At 42.5% G+C, this 18,657-nt stretch overlaps 1 protein-coding gene across 1 annotated transcript in view; it reads left to right on the forward strand.

Annotated features, from left to right (window-relative positions):
* Window positions 1-7,100: 7,100 nt before the first annotated feature.
* The window catches only part of LOC107106952 (cytosolic phospholipase A2 epsilon-like), a gene marked incomplete at its 5' end in the record, with an annotated part of 50,514 nt that continues 38,957 nt past the window's right edge, over window positions 7,101-18,657 (forward strand). The window contains 4 exons of the mRNA XM_015407168.1: window positions 7,101-7,247; window positions 9,521-9,652; window positions 10,278-10,318; window positions 14,278-14,320. Of these exons, the coding sequence (XP_015262654.1) occupies window positions 7,101-7,247; window positions 9,521-9,652; window positions 10,278-10,318; window positions 14,278-14,320 (363 nt within the window). The remainder of the gene's footprint in view (window positions 7,248-9,520; window positions 9,653-10,277; window positions 10,319-14,277; window positions 14,321-18,657) is intronic.

The raw sequence follows: 18,657 nt of genomic DNA on the forward strand, positions 1-18,657 counted from the left end.
CACTGGCTGTCATATGGGGGCCACCTCAGCAGCATATAAGGATACAGAGCCCACCATTTTCTCCAGGGGAACTGATCTCTGCCATCTGGAAAGCAGTTGTAATTCTGAGTGATCTCCAGCCCTCACCTGGAGATTGGACACATTTTACCTCAGAAGAGCAAAACTGTTTAGAATGTTAGAGGCAAAAGCCAATCAAGTCGCATATGCAAACGACCTCTGTGTTCCGAGGCAGAGGCCAATGAGGCTGCATATGCAAATAACCTCTGTGTTCTGACTGGCTATGGAGGGGGAAGAGGAACAGCAAAATGCTTAGAATGTTGGAGGCAAGACTCAGGCAAAGCAGCCAGTGGATAGGGAGACCCTCTGAATGACAGATCAGAGAGCTAACTGATTTTGGAGCGTGTGGAATGTTCTAGAGAAGTGCCACCACCATTTGGCTTTTATTTATAAGGGAGATAGCATTCCTTCCTTCTTTCTCATACTATCCATGGAGGCAAGCTTCTGTACTGACAAGTGTCTGCCCTGCCATACTGCCTGCTTTCTTGGGTTGTGCTGCCAAATACCTCCCTTCCTCAAACTTTTATTGGTAGGCTTTTATTTATAAGGGAGATAGCATTCCTTCCTTCTTTCTCATACTATCCATGGAGGCAAGCTTCTGTACTGACAAGTGTCTGCCCTGCCATACTGCCTGCTTTCTTGGGTTGTGCTGCCAAATACCTCCCTTCCTCAAACTTTTATTGGTAATGTGACAATTCTAGTACCAAAGAAATACTATTATAAATTGCCATCTTTTACATATCTATAATTATTTTCAACAGTTAGCTTAAATAATTAGTTCTCTTTTCTTTAATAATTTATTATTCTAACATGTGATTCTGATTCATTAGGAATAATCCAAAGTACAATTAAGCCAATTATTCTGTATAATTACAGTTTTACAAGTACATGTTGCTATTTGTTAATTAAAGTGACTCAGTTGCACTAACTAAAAACACATACTACATTGCTGATGTTCTTAAAACCTCATGCCAGATTATATAAAACGATGTATTTTGAATTATTTATATTTGAATTTATTTGAAAGTTATAGATCTGAGCCATGTGTGTACTCAGATGCTCTGGTTAATGATCAGGGGTGATGACGGTGAACTGATGTTCTCAGAATGGTTCACAATGCCATTCACTGTCAGACTGTTTGCCCATCACAAATCTCCACTGGCTATGATTCATAGGGAACATGTTGATGTATTGGTAAGACTGTTTCTAATATGCAATGGAACACGGATGACTACCCAGTTAGGGCCTAACAAGTATTACCAGGTCTATTTGTACCTCACCCCCTCTGACTATGCGAAGCAGGCTGAAAAAGGCCCCCCTCATGGCCATTTTGAGCAGTGTCCAAAAAATTCCTGCTTAGCCCTGATAACCAGCAACTAGCTAATCCCACATGGTCACAGCAAGAGGGTGGGTGAGTGGGGAGCTTGCACTGGGGTGAACGGGGGATTGCCGCCACCAGACCTGGCTGGCAATCCAACCCCCAATTGGCTAGCACTCCCATGCTGAGACCTGATAGGCTCCCCCACCATTGTGATTCCTCTGAGGAGGCCAGTGCCTGCTCCACAGGCCTGCACCAGTCTTCTACAATGCCTACAATGTTAGAAACTAGGGATGTGTGTTCAGATATTTCTGATTTGAAACTATAACTGAAAAATACCTTATTGCTATTTTCTGAATATATTTGGATGTCCAGATAGTATCTGGGAACTCCTGGGATACCAGTCAATAGGTCCAAAAAAATTCCAGAAATATTTGGGAGTGATTGGGAATATCAGGACCCAGCATTTTAAGGTTTCCAGGTCTTTTTGTTTTTCCTTTAAATTGTGCTGTGTGTCTGTGACTTCTTGCCAGGACTTGGTATTGGCTTACTAGGTTGATTTGGCTTGGCTTCTGTGCTTTGAAATTAGTTATGTTGGTCTTGAAAGATGCAACATTGTGTTCTTTGCTCGAGTTGGTTTGTGTTAGATTCTCAGGTCTGACATTGGCATGAATTCTCTGATTTGAGTTTTGGTGGGTTTGCAACAACTTGGTTCAAGTGGTTTGGCTTGGAGTCTCTGATTTGAAATTTGTTGTGTTAGGCTTGCCACAATGTCTCATGCTTCTGCTGAGATTCCAAGGTTCAGCTCTGGTTCTTCAGGTTTGCTGGTTCTGTTTGTATTGGGAGGCTTTGGGTCAGTAGTTGCTTTGGTTGCTCTTGTGTGCTTGGTTATTATTTGTCCTTGAGAAATTGCCCCCATAGGAAACAATAGAGGATGGCTGGGGACACCTTGTTCAGGGGTCCATAGAACTGGACCTTTTGGCCCAATTAACTTGAAACTGACATTGGCGGTGCCACTGCAATTTTGGTGCCATTAGCTTAAAAACAGCTTGTACAGACCACCAGAAAGATTCTCCATAGTGAATAACAGAGCTGAATAATATTGGAATCCTGGGGGGAAAAAGAATCCAAATGCCAAACCAGTATCTGGAACCAGGAAAACTGTATATATATATATATATATATATATCCTTTCCATGTGCAACTGCTGCTAGAATGTTGGATTAGATAGGCCTACTCTGGCATGGCAATTCTTTTGTTAATTCAGTTCAAGTGAAGATTTGCCATTTATTCCAACAGGATGTGGATGGTACACTTAAAATATGTGGGTGTATGTATATGAAAATAAAGGGCTGTCATGTGATTCCTTGTAATAAGTCCTTGTTTTTTGTTTGATACATGTGGTAGACATTTACCTAGGTAGTTCAGATATTTCTCATGCTTTCCGGTTATGCATCACAATTACGCCCAGCCTGGTTGGTATTGCAGTAATTAATATCTTGTTTGCTAGCTTTGATGAAATGCCTGTGATGCCATAAAATGTAAATAGCTCTGCTTTGTGCACTAAGTAGTCATCAGGAATCTGCTCCAGAGATTTATGAGGTGGAATGGAGATTTGTGATGGCTGTTCTCATAATGGTGTCTGACTGTAGAGCATCAGTTGTCATAGGAGTCATATATATGTGTCACAGTATCAGCAGCCACAAAAGTGGAAGGAAGATGGTGCAATCTTGTTTGAACATAGTGTTGCTGTTATGCTTGTGTAACAGGGACATGAGGAAAGTCTATTCTTCAGTATCTGGATGTATGTCATTCTCCACTAAAGAGGGAAGTAGCCTTGTCCGTTATCATCAACAAAACACATGATTGGCAACATTTTCTCTCTACCTCATACTGCTTCTTAACATATTAGTTCAAGCAAATTACTAAAAAATAAAAAACTAGACCCCGTTTGAACAGCTGTGAAAATCTGTCACAAACACATAAAATTTCGCAGGTAAAAGAGTGATAGGTCTGCTATTATCTTCTAATAAGAGAGGTAATATTGTTGGATATTGCAGCTCTGCATGCAAGAGGTATCTGGGAAGGAAAGGGATAAGAGAATTCTCTGCTTGGTACACTTGGCTGTTGGCTCCACTCTCTCTTCCATTAGATGTTAAGCCTGCTTGGCTGTATCTTGCCTTTCTGTTTCATCTTATGTAGGACTTCTCTCTTTTCCATGGGCTTGGAGCTGTAGCAAGTTAATATTTTTGAAGTTAATCAATTCACATGTAGGACAATGTACCTACATTAATATTGTCAGGTAAGATGTGCTTCTATTTTTGAAGTAAAATTTCTTTCTCTTGTTACCATTGGAGTCAGATCACCTTTATAATTTATTTGAACAGCATTTCCCCCTTAACTGGGAAACATGGAGGATCAGGGATATCGTGGACCCGGTCACATGGGCCAGATAACGCAGGAAAGAGGCGTGGCTTTTCACGCTGGTGCAATTTAACGCACCAGAATGCGATCAGACGCGGTGGCGGCAAATTGGGGTTTTGTTTGTCGGCACATGTTTCCAGCACGTGTGAACACGGCGAGTGTGCTTGAGTGATCACATGTAGGTATTCCATCAATGGCCCGTAGCAAACCATTTGTTAGGCCCTGTTCACACAAGGCGTTTTGGGCCGGGAGTGGGCCGGATTGGAGACGGAGCAAACGGGCGTGATCCCACGCCAACATCTGGCTGGCGTTGCGCACCCGTCTCCGATCTGGCCCTTCCCCTGATGCGGCACGTCAAAAGTGAACCCATGTGACCGGGGCCTGTGTAAAGCTTCTGTGATTCCAAGGCAATTTTTAAAAAACATTTAACCCATAAATGTCTCCATATGATCTATACTTTGGAGCAAAGAAGAATTCAAAGATTTCTTGGCTCAAAATTGTAATTACATTCACAGGCCACGTAATACAGAGTGTCTACACTATCTGCACCACAGTTGCATACTCTATCAGAACATGGGATCTTAAGATACCTCCCTTGTAATGCTCTAGATGGCATGGCATTAAGATGTGCCAGCATAAAGGCATGCCTATACTAAGGAACAGCCAAATTGGGCAGTAATTGGGAAGTTCTCCAGGTGGAAGAATACCAGCAAACTGAGTAGAACAAACATGTCATGCTTGACAGATTGTACTGTTATAATCATACTGAAATAGATGTTTCTTAATTGTTCTGGTAACTGAATGAAGGAAAGACTGAGGAGTTGGAGTCGATGATCAGCAAGTTTATCCCAATGGGAAACATAAGAAACCTCTCTGACTATGCTGAGGTAGTGTCAGAGTATATAATTTTAACTTTAAGGGGGGAAAAAACTTAAACTAAGCCCAAGCTTCAAGAGATAGTTGTTCCAATTCAGCTCAGAGGGGCCACCCCTACTACACAATTCAGAATCCCTGAAGTGGAACATAAGAATTTAAAAATAATTTGATCCAAGGACTCCCCTATTTTATCAATCCAAATACCAGCCCCATATAAACTTTGAATGGCCACCTTGGCGTTAAACAGTTTGATGGTAGCCGGGATATACTGAACCCCAGATGAATTTAGAAGCAACAACAACAACCAGATTATATTTAATGCCACTGTAGCCAATCTTTTAACATGAGCATCTTGCACTGACCAAGTTAATCTCTGGTCAAGCCAACCCCCTAAGTACTTAAAAAAGGGGACCTCCTCAATATAATTATCAGGAATTTTCTACTTGTGGTGTACATGAGATTTGGCGATATTCATATTTATCTGTATTTTTGGATTCCTGGTAAATAAAAGAATTGCTGGCTAGTTCGTGAACCTTTGGAATGCATGCAAGGTTAGCTAGACTAGGCATACTCAATTTGTGACTCCCAAAACCAAACACATTGAAGCCACTCAGGTATGGCAGCCTTAATAAAAATGTGTTTGTTGCCTATCATGGGCCTGAGAAAAGAAGAGGTCACATATAAAACAGCTGAGATATACAGGGCAGAATCCTATGGAAGATTTCTCACATGTGCAGTGGTTCCTATGGAAGTGCTAAAAATTACTCCTTGCTGTTTGCTTGCACTAAAACTATCTTCCCTGTATCCCTAACTATCTTCTCTGTATGCACAATATGTATAATAGAACATCTGCTGATACAATTTCAAAGCCAAATTAAATAAAATCAGATGAATAATCTCTTATACATTCCATTGCTCCATAGGCATTTTGTTAAAAATTATATTAAAGCACTATGTGTTGCTGTAACTGCTGCAGTTTCCTTTTCTTTTATCCATTTGCTGTATCCAACCCACTTTGATCTCTTTAGCCGATTATGGCTCTGTCAGTGATCTTCTTTGGTCTCTGACAAACGTTTTTCTCAAATGTGCTACATAAGATCTTTACTGTATCACAATTGAACCCGGAGCCTTCTGGATGCAAACGTCTACTCTGCTTGTTTGCTAGCTTTGATGTTCCCCTGATCATACTGTGTACATATGCAGTCAAGTACTTGGCAGTCCACAATATATGGCTGATGGGCTATGTTCAGTTTGGTACATAAGATACATGTTCTGGGACAGTTATTGGGGACAAGTATTGTTGGAACCTTCGTTGTTGTCCCTGATAAAATAGGTGTAGAGTTTATGTTATGAGAAGAGTCAAATATGAATAGAAGTCTTGCACTTTAGATTTTATGTGTTTTTAAACTGTTTTAAGACTTTTATATAAGCTGCCCTGAGCCTGCTTTGGCGGGGAATAAATCTAATAATCCAGCCCTGCACTAGTAAATACTGGGAGATGTTTGGAGCAGTGCCTGGAGAACTTTCAGGAGGATGTGATGTCACTCCCAGCTGATGTTCTAGAAATTTTCCCTAATCGTTAAATACCATAGAAAGTAGGGGAAATTCCTGGAGTGTCACCATCCGTACCATCCCCCCCCCTTTTCTACCGCTCCTAAAATTATGAGGGATGGGGGATTGCCTGCTGCTAGTGGACAAATGGCAAGTCTACATATTCATGTCCAGCCAGCCAGCAATGCACAAATGTTTATCTGGCTGTTTGCCTATACACAATTTAAAAATGAACGCATGGAAGTATAATATTAGAACAGTACATCGATAAATGGGAATAAGTTTTTTTGCTTATTTAATGGCCATCTGACATGCAATATCGATAGTTTAAAAAAAATCTAACTTTTTAATTGAAGATGTATTTAAACTGTTGTGACCAGTCACTTTCAAGGCTACTCAGTCAGCCTCACCGTTGAGTAGGGATTTAAAGTCAGGTCTCCCCAGAACTGGTTTGGCACTGTAACTGCTTCATCATTGTTAATTTATTATGTAGAGCATCCTAAGGAATACTCTTTGGATCCAGAGAACTTAGAAGGACACTCTGCCCAGGACCTGATCATTGCTACTTGCCCCTTCATGCTGCAGTCCACCTATCCCCTGTAAAGTTGCTCCTCAGGGTCAGTGGACCATCAGGAATGGCATGTAGTATGATGCAGGAGGCTGCAGTGACAAGAGGGAAACTGTAGGAATCATTCCACCCATTCTTGTACAAATGGGAGGGAATTTCTCCTGTACTCTTTTCATTGGAGGCCCAGTGCTCTAACTGAAGATACAAGCCACTTGTGTGATCCAGATCACGGCAGGCACACGTACAATTTAAAATAGCTTTGAACAATATTACCTGTTGCTGTATAGCCTCTAAACAAATCTATTGTTTGAAACAGTAACCCAGTCTGACTGTTATGTGACTTTATGGCTGCCAACTGCTTCAATGAAAAAGGAAAAGACCCATACTGTGAAGGATAACAAAGACCCAGTGTGGAATGAAAGTTTTCACTATAGAATTCAGAATCAAGTAAAGGTAAGGACTAGAGCTACAATACACTCACTCAGCAGATATCTAGGCCAATTTTGTGAACTGGGCATAGGGATAAATAACAGGGAGCCACGTGGTAGCCAGTTGGAAATAGGGCCACTTCTTTGGTCAGAGTAGAGTCCTAATCATTGCTTCTCAGCATGACAAAAATTCAAAACAATGACTTTTCCACTTTCTTGGAGAAAATATTATAATAATAGGGAAAGAGAAAGAAATCAAACCTATAGAAGAGGTGGTACCATCCAGGGATTAGCTCTTGTGAGGAGTGTAGGGTTGCCAACATTCAGGCCTTGAGATCTCATGGAATAACATCTGATCTCCAGTCTACAGAGATCAATCCCCCTGGAGAAAATGGCTGCTTTGGAGGGTGGACTGTATGGCACCACATCTCTGCTGAGGTCCTTCCCTTCCCCAAACCCCACTTTCCCCAGGCTCTGCCCCCAAATCTTGTGGAATTTCCCAATCCAGAGTTAGCAGCCCTAGAGGAGTGTTTGATTCTTTGCTAATTACATGACCTACCAGTCATGAAGGCTAAATAAGATCATAAGGATCATACGATCATTTTAAAAACCCTTGAGATTTATAACAACATGTAAAGGGTGTTTGCAGTTCCTGACTATAAAAGTTCGTGGTTTTAACTGCTTTCAAATCTTATCACAGGTAGTATTCAGTGGCTGACTGTGAAACCTAATGTTAGGTTATGTGCACACAACCAATGAGAAGCTACCTCTTCTGCTGCCTTCCAGCAAATGGGTATCTGGCTTCTCATCTACAAACATTTCTATTCAGTTCACACTGAAAAAATTGTTTAACTTGGTACTGTTTTAAGAATTGTAAATATATAAACAATGGTTGTTGAGGTTCACATCTATGCAGGCTGTGCCTGGAGAAGGCAGCCATCTCATCTTCATTAAGATGTTGCTTAAAAGCTTACTATACGGCACCTGGAAAAATAGGGAAGCCCTAACCTGGATGGGCCAGACTAGACTGATTTCATCAGATCTCAGAAGCTAAGCAGAAGCAATGGCAAAGCATGTCTGTTCATCTCTTGCCTTCAAAACCCTGTGGGGTCACCATAAATTGGCTGTGACTTGACGGCCCTTTTCACCACCAAACATAGGGAGAGATAATCTCTGACTATGCAGTTGAGGCTTGTGACAGCCTCTGCAGATGCCCCCAAATCTAAGGAAGCAGAGGAAAAGCCCTGCTGGATCAGACCAGTGGTCCATTGAGTCCAGTGTCATGTTTCACACAGTGGCCTCCAACTGCCCTGGAGGGCTGGCAAACAAGACATAGATGCAAAGGCCTTCTTTGCCTCCTAGCAGTGCTATTCTTAGGTTTACCATCACTGTATGTAGGTTCCTCCCTATCTGTCTAATTCCTTTTTAAAGTCACCTGTACTAATGGTCATCATTACTTCCATTACAATGCTGAGCTGAACTCCACTCCTCTCCCTTTAGTTAGAAGTGCTGCACGCTATGTTTTAAGAGGTTACCTTGTGGAGTCCATCTGTTAATACATCTAAAAACTCCAAATATTATGTCTTTCATGTATTGTAGGAGGGAGATAGCTTGAGATTGTGCTCTCTCTCTCTGTCCAAAGTAGGTCCATTAACTAAAGGTGCTTGAAATATCTTTTTATGGCAAATATTGTGTAGCAGAACTACACTTACGTCTGCTGATCAATAAATATTTGTTTTATGTTTATGCTCAGTATGCATAATTAGCAAACAAAAACATGCAAAACATGCATAGAATTGATATAATTATGCCATAAGTATATGACATTAAATTAGGATTACCAGACACCCCCAGACCCTGCCACCCAGCTGCTGATCAGATAGTCAGAGGGGGAACTTACCAGTAGAAAGAGGAAGGCCCAGGCCACATTGCTGGTGTCACATAGGAAGTGATGTCATAACACCAGCAGCTTCCAACTGATATTTGGGCAAAAACTCTATGGTAGAAGCTGGTTTTACCATAGAATTTTTGCCTAAATACCAGAGTGTTGCCTGGAAAATGCTGGTGTGATGCTTCCTGTGCGATGCTGGCAATGTGGCCTGGGCCTTTCTCTTTCTTCTGGTAAGTCCCCCCCTCATCCCCCACCAATTGCCAGGATGGACCTGGCAACCTTACATTAAATTCACTCTTTTGCTACAGAAAGTACAAAAGAGCCTGATGGAGTCGCATGTTGCAAAATTGAAAGGATTAATTGAAATCTAGGTTCATGCTCTAACATTCTTCTTTGACTTTGCACAGAATATTCTAGAGCTCCAAGTATGTGATGAAGATAAACACACTGAAGATGATCATCTCCTCACTGTTTTCTTTGATGTGTCTAAAATCCATCTTGGAGAAACAGTCCGTCTGAATTTTCAGCTGAATCCAAAGGTCAGGACTGAAATTAGAGATACTGGCATTGGGTGGCTATTTATTTCTTTATTTATTATACTTCCGATGTCTCTAGCTTGCACAGGATCCATTCTAGGTACTCCTGAATGTGCACCTGTCAAAATGACTGCAGCTGTCATTTTGATAGGCACAGGTTCAGGAGGTTCAGGAGTGTATAGAATGAATCCTGTGCAAGCTAGAGACACCAATCTTGGAGGGAATTTCTGGCTGAGTTACAGTCCCTTCCATAAGGTGCCCCTAGGAAAGTACTTTCTAGGGAAATGACAGGTGTAAATCCAAACCTCACCAAACTTGGAAGGCAGGTAGAAAAGAGTCAGCCAGAGATCTCCTGTGAGTTTGGTGTCTCTAGCACACTGGGGGGGATGTTCTACTGTCTCAAGGACCTCATAAATACAACTGATTTGTGAGGCAGCTAAAAGTTTGTAACAGTCCATGTCGTGAATGAGGCATGCCACAAACTATGAACTGATCCTTATTTTTCCAGTTCCCCTAGCCAATATTGGGGTGCTTCTTAAAATCTAATTGCATCATAAATTCTCTACTGCTAGAAGGGATTTGTGAGCAAATAACTACTGTTTTTTACTTGCTTGTATTTTATTTTCAGGGTAAGGAGGAACTAGAAGTTGAATTTACACTGGAAAGCAGGTAAAAGCTGGTTTTCATGTATACCATTAACAGTGGTGCCTAGCCAAAGCATATAGCTTTAATGAAGAGCTTGCTTTGAATACCTATTAACACCTTGAATTTGATCAGTATCTAAATAAAAAAAAAAACTGATACATTTTCATATTTGCTTCATGGGACAAGAATAGTAACTGAGGAATTTTGAGTTTACCTTAATAGCAAAGGACAGCCGTAACTGTCAGATTGGTAATGACAGTACTTAATAAGAGACTTTGGTAAACAGACATACCTATTATGTAATTTCAGAGTACACTAAGGCCAAGTGACCAAATGTCCAATCTGTTCTTGGAGTGTATCAGTTCAGACTGTATGTGGGGGGGGGGGATATCTTGTCCCTCTGTATAAAAACTCCATGCACATAGAAAACTAGATGTCATGGGTAAGAGTTCTAGTATAGCACAATCCGTGTGTATTCTAGTGTATAGCAGGGATGCTTGAACATCCCCTGGGTCAGGTCACCATCTGATTGCCTGGAGTGACCAGGGAGCCAATTATTTGAACAGGAAACTTCTCACTGGTCCTTTCCGCACTAGACCTTAAATCCCACACTACACGAGTTCACCCCTGTAATTATCTCGAGGTATTTTTTGTTTCCACATTACAATGAGGTCACCCCAGTTTTGCCCTACACGTGTCCCAGGATAAACAGACGCTGTTATAACCAGGGATAAATGCAACATATTGTGTCCCGAGTTAAACTCTGATAAAACCAGGAATGAGATCCAAGTGCAGAAAGGACCACTGTGTCTCAGGCTTGCAGGCACTCCGGGGGAAGTTTGCAGGGAAGAAGACAACCCAGCGCACAGCTGATCAATCTCTCTCCTCAGTTTCTCCCTGAGTGTGAAACTATTTATATATTTATTTAAAACATTTCTGTGCCGCCTTTCCACCGAAAGAGGGCACCCAAGGTGGTGAACACTGAAACATTAAAAGAGTATTTAGAATAAAGTATATATAAAATGACAGTTCAGTAAAAAATATTGGAAAAAATGTTGAATAAAAAACAACACAACCAGGCAGCAGGGCAGTGTTCCCTCTAAGCTGAGTTAGTGTGAGCTATCTCACAGTTTTTTTAGCCTCCAGCTCACACATTTTTGTCTTAGCTCAGGAAGGATGGCTCCGGAGCAAACTAATTTATGCAGTAGCCAAATCGCTCACTCACAACTTTAATGCCAGTAGCTCACAAAGTAGAATTTTTGCTCACAAGACTCCATATCTTAGGGCCAATAATAGTTATTGGGAGTGTGCCAAACAAAACATAAAAGTCTTCACCTACTGGTGGAAGACAACAATAGAGGGAGACAGATGAATCTCTCTGGGGAGAGAGTTCCTTTTGGTACCATGACCAAGAAGGCCCTTTCTTGAGTTGCCACATGTCTAGCCCCAGATGGTGGAGTGGTACCTGAAGCAGACCTCCAATAAGATGATAACAACAGGTGTGAGAAGATGGTCCTTCAGGTGTGCTGACCCCAAGCCATATAGAGTTTTAAAGGTTAATACCAGCACCTTGAATTAGGCCCAGAAGCAAATTGGGAAGCCATGTAGATGGAACAAGACCAGGTGACTCCATTCAACAACTGGCCTCAACATTCTGCAACAACTGTCGCTTTCAGACAGTTTTCAAGGGCAGTCCCACATAGAAAACACTGAAGTAATCTAATCTAGATGTTACCAAGGCATGCACCACAGTGGCAAGATCTTTCTAACCTTGGGGGGGGACAAAGCAGGCTAAAGGCACCCCTGGCCACTGCTGCCACCTGTTTATCCAACAGGAGGCCTGGGTCCAGCACCACCCCCAAGCACAAATCTGCTCCATTAGAGGGAATGTGACCAAATCCAGAATAGGTGATATCCCAATTCCTGAGTCAAAGCTTCCCCTCAGCAGTAGAACCTCTGTTTTGTTGGGATTAAGTTTGAATATTTTAGCCTCCATCTACCCCAAAACTGCCTCTGGGTACTGGTTCACAATTTCCACAGCCTCCCTGGAATTCACTGAAAGTGTGAGATAGAGACCCATGGATGTCACTGTCATTTCAAAGTGATTTAAAAATGTAGTGAGGGCCCAATCCGGTTGCATGCCCTGCAGATGTTTTAAAACTTGAAAAGGTGGGGGTGGGGATTTAGAACACACCAGCTTGCCATACTGCAGCATTTTTTAATTCTTTAAAATGATGTTGTCTTATATGGGTTGGACCCATCAATGCCATCATGTCTAGTATGGCAGTGAGGGACATAAGAAATTATTAGGGTGCTGGGAACAGAAGCAATTAGCTCCTGTTCTTGTGCCTCTAGCTAGTGGGGAGAGAATATTAGCAATCAGTTTCTCCTGCATGGGGTGAGGGGATGACAAGCTGATTGCTTCTGTTCCCCATCCCCCAAGCTCAGGAGGGAACAGAAGCAATTGGCATCTCATTTCCCTGCGCCCACTCCAAGTTAGGTGGGCAGCGATCTGCATTTTATTTCCCTGTTTGCAGGTAGGGAGATAAGATGCCTCATTTCCTCCATTCCAAGCTCTCTTCTGAAACTTTCCTATGTCCACCACAGCAAGGGGGCACAGAGAAGTGCTGGAAGATCAGAATTACACTGCCAGATGATCCCTCAGTTGTTGATAGGCCCTTTCTGCACTCTCCTTTTAATCCATGTTCACGGTGGTATCCTCCAAGCAATTCTGTACTAAAATCAAATTCAAGTTTCTTTTTAATCCAGGGTTCCCCCCCCATTCTGCACTAAAATTGAGTTCAACCTTTTTATTTGGTGTAGTGGTTAAGTGTGTGGACTCTAATCTGGGAGAACTGGGTTTCATTCCCCACTCCTCCACTTGCACCTGCTGGATGACCTTGGGCAAGCCGTAGTTCTGGCACAGCTGTCCTTGAAAAAGAGCAGTTTGTGTCAGAGCTCTCTCAGCCCCACCTACCTCACAGGGTGTCTGTTGTGGGGAGGGGAAGGGAAAGGAGTTTGTAAGCTGCTCTGAGACTACTTTGGGTAGTGAAGGGCGGGGTATAAATCCAATCTCTTCTTCTTCCTGGGTCCCCCCCCCCCATTCTGCATTGCATTGCCTCCCTTCAGTGGTCAGCCCAGTTTCAGCCTGCTGTTGCCCCGGGTTATTTGGATGCTGTTTTGCCGTGGACTTAAATTGCCTCAACTCGAACACTGAGAAAATCTGGAGTGGCAGGCAAATGCGGAAAGGACCATAGTTGGCTTCTGACCAAGAGAGCAGCTGCAAATTTGTTCAGCAGTTTTTTGAGTTGTCTGGTGCAAGGTAAATGTAACCTTGGTTGGCTCAGAGTCTGATCATGAGTGCCAAAGAGGATATGTTCAACTTTGCTCTAGGCTTGCTGTGAAATTCACAGCATCCCTAGTTTATACTGTATAATCAGTCTTCCCAGCCTGCTTAAATGAAAAGGGATAGCTTTGTCTATCATGCACATGGAGCTGCCTTATAGTGAATCTGTCTGCTCATCAACCATACTATTGTTTACTCAACCAGCTTTTCAAGGTCTCAGTCTGAGGTCTCTCATATTGCCTACTACTTGAGCCTTTTAAATGGGACCTTCTGCATGCAAACCAGATGGTCTATCACAGAACCACTGCAGCTGGCACTACCATTAGATGCAAAGCCCTAGCAGAATGTGTGTGCATTAGAGCTGTCATGTCTGCAAGAAATCACTGGATTCAGGCAATAGTTCATATCTTGAGTCCTGACTTGGTCAGGAGAAAGTCAGGCTTATAAATATTTCAAATAAATCTTAGACAATATGACAAACATGGGAGGTGGTCTACATGGACAATCTGTTATTCATCTATACTTCTAGCTACAACATTGTTGATGGAAAAGTAAGCAAAACACAAATTACCATCCAATTGTCAAATAGTTACTTAAGTAATGTTATTTTCCCTTCCCTTATTTTTTCCCCTTTTAGCCCTGATGTTCCAGAAAAGATTGTTACTAATGGAGCCTTAGTGGTAATTTTCTATGCTATCATCTTTCCTTAATTGTTCAATAGTAGTGTTTAATGTTTAACAGTAATGCAGAGCCCAAGCTTCATTTTCACAGCAAAAGTTTTAGGGATTTGTCCAGTCTTTTATTTGCAGTCCATGTTCACAGTTCACCATTATATAATGGTTCACCATTATTTCTTCTACTTGAGAATAGGGAGGAAGGATCCCCGTTGTCATGACAACCAGGTCAACACTAGGGATGGGTTGATATGGCAATTTTAGTTTCTTTTTCTTTTTTGTATGATCTTTGTCACTGGTATGATCTTTTTTGTATGATCTTTGTCACTGGTTTGGGTTAGTGTCTCATTTGTGTTGCTGCCGAACCTTATATTTTTTACGCCATCTAAGGCTATCATTATGAACAAGGGAGAAATGAAATCAAAATGGGGTATTCAGATAAAACCAGGAAACTTTTGGAATTTGTGTGCATACTCCCTCAAATTGGAGTATGTGTCTGAATAGCATCTCACTGAAACCAATACTGCTCAGAGAATGACATCCACATTTGGATACACATTCAGATGACAGTATGAGAATCCAGATATGGGTACCATTCCTCTGCCCTCCATTATTTTTAATGGGAAGCTCCCTTCTTTGTGCATATCCCAAGCAAGGAAGCATAGGTTTAGGCATATTTCCCCTCTTCCTCTCGACACCCACCTCTTGCCAACAGTTATGCACCACGTCACCCAGCAATATGAAAACATGCTTGGCAAAAATGTTTGTGAAACAGGCCCCTCCACTTTGGCTCAGCACTAATTAGTAGAGCTTAGACTGTAAAGTCAGTGTGCTTGGAATCTGTATATCTAAATAGCATTCTTGTGACTGACTAGTTGGAACTAGACTTCATACTTGCTGGCACTTGGTTCGCCCACACAATTCCCTGAAACGACTCATGCTCAGGGTAGAGATACTGGGTTTTGGCTTCCATAAACCATCAGGTCTTCCACAATGTGACTGAGTGCCACCAAGTGGCAAGAATAAAACACGTATTCACATTCTGGGATCCTTAACTCATTGAGGCTAGGAAACAACTTAGGGAATCTTTGATGAATGGTAGGGAAGGAGAAACCCATTCTTTTCCTTGTTAGCCCTTTCTTCACAATGTTTCTGCTTCTCCCACCCTTGCCTCTTCTTGCCTCCACCCTTTTTCTCCCCCCCCCATTCTCTTTTGCTGTTGTCATAGCTGACTTACGGGGACCCTGTGGGGCTTTCAAGGCAAGAGACATTCAGAGGTGGTTTGCCATTTCCTGCCTCTGTTTTGTGACCCTGATATACCTTGGTGGTCTTCCATCCAAATACTGACTAGGGCCAACCCTGCTTAGCTTCTGAGATCTGACAAGATTGGGCTAGCCTGGGCCATCCAGGTCAGGGATCTTACTGATCTTTGTTATTCCTTTCTCTTCTACCTTTCTTTCTGTTTGTTCTCCCACCTACCTGCTTTTGCCCTTCTATACACCTAGGGTTGCCAGACCCCAGTCGGGGCAGAGGTTCCCCCAATTCCAGGGGCTCCAACCTGCTGCCAGCCAGCTGTGGGGGAAGTACCACCCCCAAAGAGCCCCCTCCCATGTCAACATTGTCAGCATTATGTCTTACACTATAGGCAGCACCACAAAAATCAGACTTTCATGGATTTGTGGTACTACAACAGTGCAAAAATGTGGTTCCAAAGCATGGATCCTCATAGATCCTCATGATGCTTGCACTAGGTCATCCCACATCAGATCACCTATAATATCAATAGTCACAGATTGTAAAGCAAAAATTATGCATCCACGGCTTTGTGGTGCCACAATAGCAAAAAAAAAAGTTTCCAAAGCATGGATCTTCATGGATACTCAGGGTCTTCGCATTGGGTTACCCCAACATCACCATCAAATCACATATCATGTCCATGTCCATGCACCACAGAAATCACAGATCCACGGCTTTGTGGTGACACCATGGAGCAAAAACATGGTTCCAAAGCACAGATCCTCATGGATCCTCATAATTTTTTGCTTTGGGTCACCCCAACATCATCATCAAATCACATATCATGGACATAGGCAAAGCTTACACCACAAAAGTCACTGATCCATGGCTTCATAGTGACAGCATTGTGCAAAAACATGGTTCTGAAGCATGGATCCTCAAGGATTTTCAGGGTTTTTGTGTTGGGTCAACCCAAGCTCACCATCAAATCATATGTCATGTCCATGGGTGCAGCTTACTCTACAAAAATCACAGATCCAAAGCTTCGTGGCAACACCATGCAACAAAAAAATGGTTCTGAACCATGGATCTTCATGGATCCTCATGATTCTTGCTTTGGTTTACCCCAACATCAACATCAAATCACATACCATGTTCATAGGCAGAGCTTGCATCACAGAAATCACATATCCACAGCTTTGTGGCAACACCATGCAGTAAAAAAATGGTTCTGGAGCATGGATCCTCATGGATCCTCTGGGTTTTTGCTTTGGATCACTGCAAGCTCACACTCAAATCACATGTCATGTCTATAGCCACACCTTACACAAAAACAATCATGGATTCACAGCTTCATGGTGACACTATGCAGCAAAAACATGGTTCTGCACCATGAATACTCATAGATCCTCAGAATTTTTGCTTTGGGTCACTCAAAGCTCACTATCCAATCACATATCATATCCATGTGCAGAGGTTGCACTGCAGAAATCATGGATCCACGGCTTTGTGGCTGCAACATGGAGCAAAAACATGGTTCTGAACAATGGATCCTCACGGATCCTCTGGATTTTTGCTTCAGGTCACCCTAGCGTCACCATCAAATCACATACCATGTTCATGGGCAGAGCTTGCATCACAAAAATCACGCATCCATAGGTTTGTGCAACAACATGGCACAAAACCAAATTTTTGCTGTGTGCTGTTGCCACAAAGCTGTGGATCTGTGATTTCTATGGTGCAAGCTGTGCCCATGGACATGATATGTGATCTGATGTTGAGTACATGGTGACCAAATGCAAAAAGGCCAAGGATCCATAACTCACTGAAAATGTCGAGACAGTGTGTGACTGCAATAAAGAAGGCCCAGAACCATGTTTTTGCAGCATGATGTTGTCATGAAGCTGTGGATCTATGATTTTTGGGGTGCAAGCTGTGCCCATGGACATAATATGTGATTTGATGGTAATGCTGGGGTGAACCAAAGCAAAAACCTGGAGGATCCATGAGGTTCCATGCTTTAGAACAATGCTTTTGCACTGTTGTGGCACCACAAATCTGTGGAGGCATGATTTTTTGTGGTACTGCCTATAGACTAAGACATGGTCTACAGCAGAGGTCATTTCAGGGGGGATCGCGGGGGATCGCAGTTCCCCCGGGTGAGGTGCGAGGGGCGGGGCACACGATGAAGCCCCGCCCCTTGCTTCTGGCCACCCCACTTCCGGCCCTCATTCAGGCAGGAGAAGAGGGAGGGTAAGTTGCTTCCTCCCCACCTCTCCCCACCCCTGCCTGCCTGGGGCCAGGGAGGACCTTGGCGGGGCTTCCTCGCACTCCTGCCGGCCTTGCAGGTCCACCGCCGGGCCCCTGATGTCAGGGTGTGTGGCATATGCTAATGAGTTCCCCTAGCTCTTTTTCTACAAAACTCCCCTTGGTCTACAGTATGATGGTGGTTTTATTTTGTTTCAACATAAAAATCACATGAATCCATGTAGATCCCACTTTTACTTTTTTACCTAAACTATTCCTATTGCAAGTCAGTTTCTGTTCTCTATGGTACTGTGGATAAGGCATGTATATAGGGGAGGGGACCTCTGGGGGACCAGGGGCTAATGTAAGGGTTTGTCCTCCTCCATAACAGTGTCCCCAAGTGTATCTTTCTTTCTCTCTCTCTGAGTAAATGATAGCCAACAGTACCTTAATACTCTTCTAGTTTGCAGTCCATGAAGTTTGTCCTACAGAAGTTATTGGGAGCCATTAAAATAGATATATATAAACATTAAAACAGATTGATTATTGATGATGCTGATGGCAAAGACCAGTAAAATGTCCAAAGAGATAAGTTTTTATTCACAAACCCGGCAGAGTTGGCGCATTGGGAACTGGCATTTATAGATAGGATAGCAAGAGAGATATTGGAGATCAGTATACACTCATTAAAATTAGTAGGGTTAAACTTTGTCATTTTAAACTGTGAGAATGAGAAGAAAGGGCTCAAATTTACCTGAATTTGCAGCATTTTACCTGGAACTTTAACATTATAGTCCCTAATTTGTGGCTGCTGGTTCTGGCTGCTCAAAAGTATACCACAACATACTCAAATGCACTTG

The sequence above is a fragment of the Gekko japonicus genome, unplaced genomic scaffold (assembly GCF_001447785.1).
Source record: "Gekko japonicus isolate JY-2015 unplaced genomic scaffold, Gekko_japonicus_V1.1 scaffold4227, whole genome shotgun sequence".
In the NCBI taxonomy this organism is placed as follows: Eukaryota; Metazoa; Chordata; class Lepidosauria; order Squamata; family Gekkonidae; genus Gekko; species Gekko japonicus.